General features: G+C 52.8%; 1 protein-coding gene across 2 annotated transcripts in view; it reads right to left on the bottom strand.

Moving 5' to 3' along the window:
- Window positions 1-231: 231 nt before the first annotated feature.
- PLEKHD1 (pleckstrin homology and coiled-coil domain containing D1) overlaps window positions 232-11,827 on the bottom strand; it is a 31,116-nt gene continuing 19,520 nt past the window's right edge. The window contains exons 7-13 of one of the 2 annotated variants that reach the window (XM_040477526.1): window positions 8,430-8,524; window positions 6,889-6,982; window positions 4,128-4,306; window positions 3,475-3,607; window positions 2,963-3,107; window positions 2,491-2,640; window positions 232-2,266 (exon numbers count right to left, since the gene is read on the bottom strand). In XM_040477526.1, the coding sequence (XP_040333460.1) occupies window positions 2,058-2,266; window positions 2,491-2,640; window positions 2,963-3,107; window positions 3,475-3,607; window positions 4,128-4,306; window positions 6,889-6,982; window positions 8,430-8,524 (1,005 nt within the window). In that variant the 3' untranslated portion in view covers window positions 232-2,057. Of the gene's footprint in view, window positions 2,272-2,490; window positions 2,641-2,962; window positions 3,108-3,474; window positions 3,608-4,127; window positions 4,307-6,888; window positions 6,983-8,429; window positions 8,525-11,827 lie in introns of both variants that reach the window. The other variant, XM_040477527.1, reaches the window with a different exon arrangement.

The raw sequence follows: 11,827 nt of genomic DNA, 5'->3' as shown, positions 1-11,827 counted from the left end.
GGAGGTGTAGCAGTGGGGAGTATTTCCTTCTATGTAGGGGAAACGTGCTTGCTTAATAAGACTACACGCAGGGAATTGCACAATTCCACGTTTGGCCTGCAGGGGGCAACATCTCTCTAGCAATGACCAGACTACAAGCCCTACTGCAGGAAACACATTTAATTGGCCAAGGAGTAAGAGTTTTATTAAAAAAAAAAAAAAAAAAAATCAGATCAATACATTTCCAATAAGTAATTCCCACTGTGATATATTTTCATATAGAGATGTTTCTCTTTTTCTATTTACAGTGTTAGGTACAAATAAATACTTATGGACTGATCAGTTTGTTGACAATAACCCAGACTTGCCTGAGGCATGGAAAGTACAGGGTGAAATGGTAGGAAAGAAACTAGGGATTGGTAAATGTGCATGGAACAGCACTTGCCTTCCTGGTTAATAGCCTGCCTGGGAGCGAAAATGCATTTGAAAATTTCCAAAAGGTCTTTCTCCAAGAGCAAACCATTATTAAACTAATTCCTTTACAAACAAAAAATAAAATGGTAATCTGGATTTTATACATCTTCCTCATTTCAAAGTCCACCCTATATACATGTCAGATAAATGAGTTCCAAGTTTATGCAGGTTCCTACGTGTTTAAAGTTTTTTTGTTTTTTTTTTTTAATTTTTAAACTTCTCTTTTTCAGATGCATTGTTTCTGAGTGCCTCTGTCCCTGTCTCCACCCAGATTCCACAGACTGGCTGAAGCCATCACAGTCCACCCAGGACTTGAGTTGGGTCTCCCTTAGCTTCACCAGGCAGCCTTGAGCACCGAGCAGGGCACCCCGGGCCGGCCTGGGCTAGGTGGCCAGTAGACACGCATGTATTTTGAGGGGGAGGCCAGCACCTCTGCCGGGGTTTGCCCTGCAGCCATCTGTGCACCGCTCCAGACTGGGCACCTCGCTCTGTTTGCCAAGCAGCAGAGAATCAATGCCTTTAATACCACCAGCATCTATGAGCACCCTGATCCCAGGCAGACCTCCTTTTCTGGAGGGACGAATGGATTTAGGTAGCTTTGGAGGATGTGGCTAGGAGGAGAAGAGCAGAGCAGACTGTGGGTGAGGGACACACCCCACAGACAACCTACAGTGTGTTTCAGCTTCACCCTAGACGACACAGGGCCAACCACTGGCTACTGGCATTATTGCAGGGCCAGGCCCCCATCTTCCAGGGTCACATTGCTTCACTGGATGAAGCCTCTGCAGGGAGAGGAGGCAGCAAGGTGGCTAAAGCAGGGGCGGCTCAGAGGGAGACACGTGTGATCCCACAGACCAAGGGCCACGACAGCCCGAGGCATCTGTCTTCCTACCCAACCAGGAGTGGACAATGCAGGAGCCAGGGCCACCCTGTCCCACGCCCTGAGCTTACTCCTTGTCCTCCGAGGGAGCCCTCAAAATGGCTGCTGGCTGCAGATCCCAGCCAGGGCCCAGGGCCCTAGGCACACATGCAGGAGGGATATGGGAGTGAGTGGGTAGCCCGTCAGCCAGGGCCCAACCTCAGGAGAGGAGACACCATGGCAAATGCGGTATGCCACAAACCCAAAGGTCACTGTGTTAGGTCCCTCTCTTCCCTGCCCCGCGATGTGGTAAAAGTAAGGGGCCTTGGCTGAGGGATGTCTATGGGTCTCAGAAGCAAAGAAAGGGTTAGGAACCTCAGGGGGAAGCAGGTATCAAGGTGGGGAGGGGAGTCCTTTATACACAAAGACAGGGAGGCAGCATCACAGGGAGTTGGAGTGGGCACAAGTGACAGCTATGGGCCCTGCCCACCCCAGTCCACAACCAAAATGTCTCCACGTGCAGCCAGGCCAGGCCCCGCCTCGCCTCACCAGATAAGCACCAGGTGACAAGCAGGCAGCACCCAACTTGGGCCTGATTGGGCCTGATGAGTAGGTTTCCGGGTGGGGGTGAGGGCGGTGCCATCCCTGTCCTATGAAGGTGAGGCCGGCCCCCAGGTGGGGGCGCAGAGGGGAGCAGAGAGGTGCCAGGTAGAGTCCGACCTCCCCCTGCCACCTCCTCCCGCCCCTACCCACTGAGAAAAGACCTGGGAGGCAGGGGGGGAGCGCCCATCACTTTCCACCCCGGGGAACCACTGAGGGCGCTCCTGGCTGGTTTGCCATGATGTGATAGATGGATTCTCGGAAGCGCTGGTCCCGGCTGAGCCTCTTGGCCACCTCCTTTAGTTCCTCCATGTTGTTGGCATCCAGCTGGGAGGTCATGAAAGACTGGGACGGCTTCACTGGGGAGACGGTGGCCGTGAGGCTGGGCCCAGGCCCCAACCCCAGCCCGCCTCCCTCGCGCCCCAGGCCCCCGTCCGGCGGGCTGCTGCAGCCAGTTCCAGGCCGCACTGCCGGCCTCTGAGCTGGACCAGCCCTTCCCAGTGCCCACCTTCCTGCCTTGTCACCCTCGGCCTCTGACCACCCCCACCCCGGGAGGGCACGCGGACGGCCACACTCACTGTCATTCCAGGACGTGCTGGACCGGCGCCGGTGGAAGCGGCAGCTCTTGATGCGGCGAGTGGCCGCCTTGTGGATGTAGACGGAGTTCTTCATGATGACCGGCATCTTGGCCTCCAGCTCCGCGTTCCGGATGCACTCCTCGAAGAACCCTGTGCGCGCAGTCGGGCTGCGTCCTTCCCGCCTGCCGCGCGGCCCCGCCCCGACCCCGACCCCGCCCCCGTGGGAAATACGCCCACCCGGCACAGCCCCAGCCAAAGGGGCGGGACCTCGAGCCACGCCCCCACCGGAGGCTACAGCCCAGAGGGAGCCGCGCCGGGGACTTGCCGGCGGCGGGGGTCTGGGCAAGTAACTCCAACCCTATCTATGGGTCACCTAATGCACACCAGACCCCGTTCCGGGCTTCCCGGGGCCTGCACTCCCGCAGGGGACGAGCCCTAGGGCTGGGGGCGGGCACCCGGGGCCGGGGCTTACTTTTCAGATGGCTCACGTCAGCCCGCATCCTCTCCTCCTTCTCCTTGTTCCGCACCTTGGAGTTAAGCCCTTGTTCCAGACTCCGCAAGGCCCCCTCTGCCTCCCGCAGACGCCTCTCCAGGTCCATGCGGACCTTCACCTCAGCCTGAGGGGGGAGAGAAGAGAGAGAGAAGTGGGGTCCTGGGGGGCAGCTGCCGTCTCCCTGGAAGCCTTCCCTGATCACCCCTGGCTCAAGCGGGCTTTCTGGCCTGTGGACTCGGATAGAAGTTAAGCACATCCTGCCCCGTGTCTTGCGCCCTTGACCAGGTGGCCTGGACTCAGTCCCTGCACCTGGCAGGTGTGTACCAATGATGCCCCCCACCCAAGCAGCAGGATCACTGCTTCCCCAAATGGTGGCTCCATCGCCTGCCCCTGGCGGGTCAGGCTGGCAGAGATCTTCCATGTAGCTGCCCGGTAAGGGATGTGAGGGAAGGTCCACCCGCACAGGCTGCTCCCAGCAGGCCCAGGCCAACCTTGAGCTCCCGCTCTGCCTGCTGCTTCTCTGCCGTCAGCTCCTGCAGCGAGTTCTGCAGCGCCTGGGACTGGCTCGAATAGAACTCGCGCTCCTCCTCCAGGGCCCGAGAGCGCTCTTCGTTCTCCTTCATCCTGCCCGGGGCAGAGGTGGTGCTCAGTGCTCACTCGCCAACGGGCCTTTCCAGTGGGAGAGCAGCCCCTCCTAGAGACCCGGCTGGAGAAACCCCGAGACCCAGAACTTTCTGGGGATGCGAGGGGTGGTGTGGTTAAGCGAGGAGAGCCCCCGCCTGAAGACTGGAGTCTTGGGTCCAGGTCTTGCTAGTTCTGTGACCTCAAGAAAGTCCTACAAATCCTCAGAGGCTCAGTTTCCTCATTTGTGCAAAGGGGCTTGGAGGACCTGCCCCGCCGCCACAAAGCATTGTTAGACCGAACTAATGTCTGTCTGTATGGTTCATACCAGTCCAAGAGACCATGATCAGGTCGGCTCTAGGTAGTGAAAGTTTTCTTCCCATTTGCCTGGTGGGGAAACTGAGTCCTAGGCAAAAGGAAGTAAGTGACCTATCTGGTCAAAGCCAGCTAGAACCCAAGAGTCTGGATGTGCAGTTCAAGGGATGTTATCAAAACGGGACTCAGGGGTTGAAGGCCCCCTTACCGCTTCTCAGCCAGGAGCTTCTCCTCCAAAAGCTGCTGCATCTTTTCTTCTATCTGCCTCAGGTTGCTATGGAGACCCCCATTGGGAGGGGGCTGCTCACTCTGATTGGCCAGTGTCTGCAGCTGGTTCTCATTCTCCTCCAGCATAGCCAGGGTTTTCTTCTTCTCTATGGAGAGTTCCTGGTATGGATGGGGGGAGGGAAGAAGGGAAATAACCTAGTTTAGGTTTTCCAACATGGCTGCCCTCACCTGCCTTTCAGTTTCAGGGAGGGATGTCCTCATCACTCAATCTTCTATAAGAGACACCATTGGGGGTTGGGGGGGGCACCTGGGTGGCTTAGTCAGTTGAGCATCCAGCTTCAGCTCAGGTCATGATCTCGCGGTCTGTGAGTTCGAGCCCTGCGTCGGGCTCTGTGCTGACAGCTCAGAGCCTGGAGCCTGCTTTGGATTCTGTGTCTCCCTCTCTCTGCCCCTCCCCCACTCACGCTCTGTCTTTCTCTGTCTCAGAAATAAACATAAAAAAAAAAAAAAAGAGAGAGACACCCATGGAATGCAAGCAAGTGCAACAACTCTGGAAAACAATATGGAGGGTCCTCAAAAAACTAAAAATAGAACTACCCTATGACCCAGCAATTGCACTACTAGGCATTTATCCAAGGGATACAGGGGTGCTCTTTCGAAGGGACACATGCACCCCCATGTTTATAGCAGCACTATCAACAATAGCCAAAGTATGGAAAGAGCCCAAATGTCCATGGATGGATGAATGGATAAAGAAGATGTGGTATATCTATACAATGGAGTATTATCGGCAATCAAAAAGAATGAAATCTTGCCATTTGCAACTACATAGATGGAACTGGAGGGTATTATGTTAAGTGAAATTTGTCAGAGAAAAATAAAAATCATATAACTACACTCATGAGGAATTTAAGAGACAAAACAGATGAACATAAGGGAAGGGAAACAAAAATAATATAAAAACAGGGAGGGGGACAACACAGAAGAGACTCATAAACATGGAGAACAAACTGAGGGTTACGGGAGGGGTTGTGGGAGGGAGGATGGGCTAAATGGGTAAGGGACACTAAGGAATCTACTCCTGAAATCATTGTTACCCCATATGCTAACTAATTTGGATGTAAATTTAAAAAAATAAAAAATAAAACAAGTTAAAATAAAAAAAATAAAAATAAAATATCCACCAAAAAAAAAAAAAAAAGACACCCCAAATATCTTCCTCCTTCCATGGAGGTAAAAGGCCAAAACCAAGATCTCCTTCCTCACAAAGAGGCAAGGTTACTCCTCGACAGAGGGACTCAGGGAGGAGCTCAATGCAGCTTCCAGTGGAAGTGGCACCTACTAAAACCGGCGTCCAAGGGCACCATGACTTTCTGGGGTCTTTATTCCCTGAGGGCTGAGTGAGGGCATGTGTTGGGCTCATATGAAAAAAGCTCAAAAGGAGCCAGCCCTAGAACAGATTTAGATGTCCTCGTCATTTATCAGGCTGGGGTCTTGCACTACCCAGAAATTCTAGAGTTGAAACTCTCCATGAGAACCATCTCTCATGATGTGAACTGAAAAGAGAAACAAATAAAGGCACCACAGACTAAGCATCTAGTCAGTGGAGAGAGAATAGAAACCCTTGCAGACCTCAAGGCAATTCATGAATTCAGAGTAAACATTAGTGCTGTGCCAGGCTGCCGCTAGGTGCTGGGCTGGGAGACACCTTAAGACATAGTCTAGCGAAGTTCACCATTTAGAAGACACAACCTAGTGTCCCATAACAAGACGTGCAAAGTGCTGCCGGAGCCTGGAGCTCACAGCAAAACCTTGCCTAGAAGAGTCAGGGAAGCTTGGCTACAGTTCTGTTGGAGTTGAGTCTTAGTAGGATGGATGAGTTCTCCAGGCAGAGAAGAGGTGAAAGAACATTATATGTAGAAGGAATAGCATGGCGGGGCGCCTGGGTGGCTCAGTCAGTTAAGTGTCCAACTTTGGCTCAGGTCATGAACTCGCGGTTTATGGGTTCGAGCCCTCCATCGGGCTCTGTGCTGACAGCTTGGAGCCTGCTTCGGGTTCTGGGTCTCCCTCTCTCTCTGCCCCTCCCCTGCTCATGCTCTGTCTCTCAAAAATAAATAAATATTTTTAAAAAATTAAAAAAAAAAAGAAGAAGGAATAGCATGGGCAAAAATGTTGAGTCTGAAAGGGGTTGGCCTCATCGGGACAGATGAGCTCAGTGGTTTGGAGTAGGGGTCAGGGTGTCTTTGCGCAAGGTGCAGAGGGGCAACTCAGGAGGAGCCGGGGAAGAGGGGCTGGGAACAGTCTGTACTTTGTCCTTGACACATGCCACTGCCTCTCTCCCCCTCACAGTTGCTGTGGTATCAGAGGCAGGTGACATACAGTTAATTTCCCTTCATGCTCAATTTCACCCAGTAGCAGCTAAGTGAATGAGCCACAAGAAGGAAGAGGTGGGTGGTCCCGCCGCCCACCCTAATCAACCCTCCATGTGGTATAAAGATATAAACTCTGAAGAAGATGGATTTCCCAAGGGCACAGTCATAGCAAGGCAAACTTGAATTTGCTTCCATGGGTCCTGCTTTAGGCCTCCCGTGCTCTCTGGTCCACAGAGAAGAGACCTTTTAGATCATCTCTCCATCGGGCCCCGTTCCCCTTGCGGAGAACCCTCTGGGGGAAAAACAGTATCACGTGGCCCAACCAAGCAGCCTGCCTCCAGGCCCACCAGCCCACCAGTGGCCCCTCACCTCCAGCGTCTGCTGCAAGGACTCTGTAAGGTGCCTCAGCTCCTTCTTCTCTTGCTCCACACCCTTGAGGCATCTTGCGGTCAGTTCTAGCTCCCTGCAGGGACAGAAGGCTGGGTATGGCAGGGCCCACCCCTCCCAATCCCCTCTGCACACAGAAATGCTTCTGCTTCCACTCCCGACATGGCTCAGAGGGGGCGTTGGAAGGCCAGCCCCTCTCTGCATGGCGGGGTCCTGACAGCAGCTGTAGGAACCTGGGGCTGAAAGGAGGAGATCCCGGCCAAGTGGGGTTGACATCACTTGCTCCAGGGACACATGCATCTGTCAGGTGGGATAAACCCAGGACCACCCCACAGGCAGAGAGAAGCAGTGGAGAAACAAAGGGAGGGGGCCTGGCCCCACCTCCTTTCTTCCCTGGACAGACCCTGCCAGTATCCCTACTCACTCTCACATGGGTCATGGCTGAGGCCCTTCTCTGCGGTGACAACCCCTTTGCTGCTTTCTTAACCAGCCTGGGCCACCTCAGGCCTTTACCCCTGGTTTCCCTTCCTCCTGCTTGAAATGCCTTTCCCTTTTCTCCTGCCCAATTTCCTAATCCTACCCATCCTTCAAGGCCCCGCTCAATTGAACCCCTCTTCATGCCCACAAGGATCACATGTATACCTTAATTCCTAGGACACAGGAAGTCTGCACTGTGGTCCCTAGTACCTGACTATATATTATCGTGTGGATGTTTCCTGGGTGTTAGTCTGATTTTCCCAACAAGAGTGTAAGATCCTGCATGGTAAGATAAGGGGACTTATCCTCTATTCCAGTATCTGGCACAATTCTGGAGATAAGCAGGTGCTCGGCTATTTACTTGGTAAGATCCTCAGTATTTCTCCCTCCCCAAAGTGCTTGTCTAATTGACTTCCTTTTATAAGGCTGCTGCAAGAAAAACCTTTGTGGGCTAACACTGATTATCAGTAGTGATGAGGAGGAGGATGCCGACGACGAGGACAACCACCGCCGTCAACAGCACCCAGAGCACTGGTCTCCAAATTCCTGGATCGGCTGAATCAGAATGACCCAAAGAGCTTTTGTAAAATATAGATCTCTGGGCCCTACTTTCCAGAGATTCTAATCCTGGTGTATGATTATAATGTGCAACTGGTTTGCAAAGTATACACAGGACTAAAGATCCTGAGGGACATCGTTAGCCAGAACGTGACGGGACTGTGCAGGCGACGCTGGGGGGTCTTGGCTAACAGCACCTCCAGGCCGGCTTGTTCCCCTCTGCCTCTGGGTAAGGAAGGCTTGACAGAGGCAAGAGGGGCTTGTTGCTTGTGGGGGACGCCTGTCGGCACCTGCCGGTGCCTCACCTCCAGTTCGTGTGGGGTCTACAGCTCCGTCTGGGCTGCCCTGAGGCCTGGAGCACTGGGAAGATAGACCCAAACCAAGCCATCAAGTAACGAGACTCTCCTGGGCGAGACCTCTCCAGGCCCGATGGGAAATGTGGGTCCTAATGCCCTGCCCCAGGCGCACCTTCCTCCCGCCCCCACCACCTTTTGATCTGCTCCTGCTCCATTTTCAGCTCCTGCACCACCTCCTCGAACTGCTGCTTCTCGGCCTCCAGCACCTGGTTCAGGCGCTCAAGCTCCTGAAGAGAACCAGAGGGGAAGAGAAGAGTCATGGGCAGCAAAGGGCCCCTGAGGTCAGGAAGCGTCCCTCTAGTCCAGGGGCCCCTATGTGATGCGGTACAGTCTGGGCCATATGCTGGCACAGACTTAGAGTTAAGTCCTAAGGAGCCCTGGTCCCACTAGTCGACACACAGTCTCAACAAATCCCCAGTCTGCCATGGGCGTGGCCTTCTCAAACACACTGAGCATGCTCAACACCGTGGCCTGTGCCTGAAGGTGATGATAATTCTAGGTGTCTACTCTGCTGGGCAACTCCAGTCACGAACCCCCTCAGGTAGGCTGGCTGGCTCTCAAGCCCTGGAGGAAAATGTGGTGGGTGTGTATTTCCATTAAAGATTCCTATGGGGCGCCTGGGTGGCTCAGTCGGTTAAGCAAGCGTCTGACTTCGGCCCGGGTCATGATCTCACGGTCCGTGAGCTCGAGCCCCGCATCAGGCTCTGTGCTGACAGCTCGGAGCCTGGAGCCTGTTTCAGATTCTGTGTCTTCCTCTCTCTCTGACCCTCCCCCGTTCATGCTCTGTCTCTCTCTGTCTCAAAAATAAACGTTAAAAAAAATTAAAAAAAAAAAAAGATCCCTAGAGTGACATCTGTCAAAGGTGGCAAAGAAAAGCCAGTCCCGACCCAAATAATCAGAAAACTTTATTCTCAAGGCTCTAGGAAGCAGCCAGCCTAGGTGCCTGCAGCTTCCCTTATACTCAGCCCTAAGGGAACAGGAGAGCCAGAAAGCCCAGGGCGGGGCCCCAGGGCCAGACTAGTCTTGTCAGGAGGGCTGGTAAGCACAGGTATGTGCCCTCCGAGGGTCCCGTTTTCCTGGGCTGCAATGGCAGCTGGGGTTGCAGGGCACCCTTCAGGCAAAGCTTAGCTGGCAGCATTTTTGTGACACCTGCTTTGCTCCTCCACATTACACACTGTGGGAGGATACTATTCCCAGCACCTCAGGTGCCAGCAGGCCCTTGCTATGCCTCCAAGAACCAGATAACGAAACTGACGCTCCTAAAAATAACATGACAAAACAATCAATTGGCTTTTCCTCTCCTTCCTCCCCATGTGGGGCCCAGGTATGTGTGATGAAATGCTTTTCCCACCTAAGTCAATAACTGCATGTGTCTGGGCAACACATATGCTGTGTGGCAGTAAGAGAACAGACATCCATGAATCAGAGCCGTCTATGGTCAAAGGGGCCTGAAAGCACTTCAGTCTTCATCAGACACTTGAATCCTGGGATCAGTTTTCCTGCCAAGAGATGGCCTGGGCTCTGCCTGAATGGCTGTCATGACGGGGAATTCACCCTCTCTTAAGACAGCCCATTTCATTCCAGTACAACCTGAGCAAAACTCTTCCTTCCGGGTCCGACCTCAGATGAGCCCTCTCTGAAAGCTACAAAGACCAAAACATGGATGAAGGACCGCAGATTTTGCCGAAAGTTTTGTGGGGCTCAGATGAGAGGGCTGAATCTCATTTATGGAGCAAAACTTCCCTTCAAAACCCCTGTAGCCACCTCCGTCCTTTGCACAGACTCTCCCTTCGGCAGCTGCCTTCCTGCCTGGAACTTGCTGTCCTTGGTCATAGTGTCCCCTTAAGCTCTTCTCCTCAGCCACAAAAACTGAATACCCCTAGCCAGCAAAGTAAGAGCCAGTGAACATCTCTTAGCAAAACAGACGACCAGCAAAGCCATGGACACAACCAACCTCTGGACACCCTGAGTGTCCCAGGTCCACCTAGGGGAGGGGGCGGCCCGTTTCATCCACCTGTTCCATCTGGGCCCAAATCTGCCTCCTTATAACTTCAGTGGGCTGACCTTCTGCCCTTGGAGCCACAGAACAAGACTGATCCTTTTTCCCTTCGTGTGTTGGGGACAGTTTTCTGTCCCCAAGTCTCCTCTCCTCCAAGCCAAATAATCCCTGTTCATCATGCTTCACTGCATTATTTCTAAGTTCCCAATAAAAGCAATTATGCTTTTGAAAAGAATGCAAGCTCCTGAATGATTGGGAAGACTAAATACAGTGGAGGTTCTTCCCAATTAATTTACAGGCTCATGTGATCCCAATAAAAACCCCAATGGGATTTTTAAAAAATAGTTTCATTCATTCACGCATGCCATACATAGTTATTGAGTGTTTAATAGGCACCAAGGACCTGCCAGGCTCTGCATTGAGGATGTGAGAATGAGCAAACCCAGACACGTCTCAGTTCTCATGGAGCTTACAGCTCAGTGCAAGAATCAAAAACTAATAAAATAATCACACACGAGAGTATCATTACAAACCAAGGTATGTGAAGTGCAGGATGGGAACACGGTTCTTTGTAAAGCTGTCTTGGACAAGAAGTAGGGAATGATTGGTGGTTGGGGGGGGGTGGGGAGCAGATTTTTGAGCCAACATGTGAAGGTGCATAAATAGCAGGAAGAGGAAACAGCATTCCAGGAACAAGGATCAGTATGTGCAAAGGCCCTTCAGAAACCTGCAGAACCTGAAAGAACCAAGACATTCCCACACCGCTGGGCCCACAGTGAGGGTGAACAGCAGGAGGGAAGCTTGACCACACAGCGCCTTGGGCTATGCTGAGGATTTTGTGGTTTTCCTGAGTCAGAACAAACAATGAAGGTTTTGAGCAGAAAGTAGGGGAAGAAGACGGGCAACGCAATCCGATTTCCATTTTAAACGATGACTCCAGCTGCAGCGAGGAGAAAAAGGATGAGAAGGGGCCAGGAGGGATACAGGGAATCTGGCAGGAGGTGGGGGGAAGCCACTGCATTAGTTCAGCAAGACCTAATTGTAGTGTGAACTTGAGCAAGGTGGTGAGATGGAGAGAAGTGGCCAGACAGCTTCTAGAGATTTGGGGGTAGCTAGCAGAACTTGGGGGTGGAGTGGGAAAGGGTGAGATGGGGAGGACAGGATGAGGCACAACTCTCAGGTTTCCAATCTGCACAAACAACGGGAGGAGGTGAATTCCCTGAGATAGGGAGCGTTAGACCATCCGCTCTGCTGGGGAAGATCATAAGTGGCCTTGGACGTGTTAAGTTTGCAGTACCTTTGAGACATTGGCTGGAGGTGTGAAGCCAACGGTTGGATAGAAGGGGCTGGAGCTCAGCAGAGAGAAGGGACTGCACCTGTCAAGGGGGAGACATTTGCACATACATAGTAAATGAAACTGGGGGTGTGGTCTAGATGGCCTCTGGATCCAATGCAGGAAGAAGAAGGGGTATGGGGGGGTACTCTCTGGGATGGGCAATACCACCTTGTAGGGTTCATGGGAGGGTAACCT

The sequence above is a fragment of the Herpailurus yagouaroundi genome, unplaced genomic scaffold, assembly GCF_014898765.1.
Source record: "Herpailurus yagouaroundi ecotype Mexico unplaced genomic scaffold, PumYag 141, whole genome shotgun sequence".
In the NCBI taxonomy this organism is placed as follows: Eukaryota; Metazoa; Chordata; class Mammalia; order Carnivora; family Felidae; genus Herpailurus; species Herpailurus yagouaroundi.
This window is presented reverse-complemented; position numbering and strand designations above follow the sequence as displayed.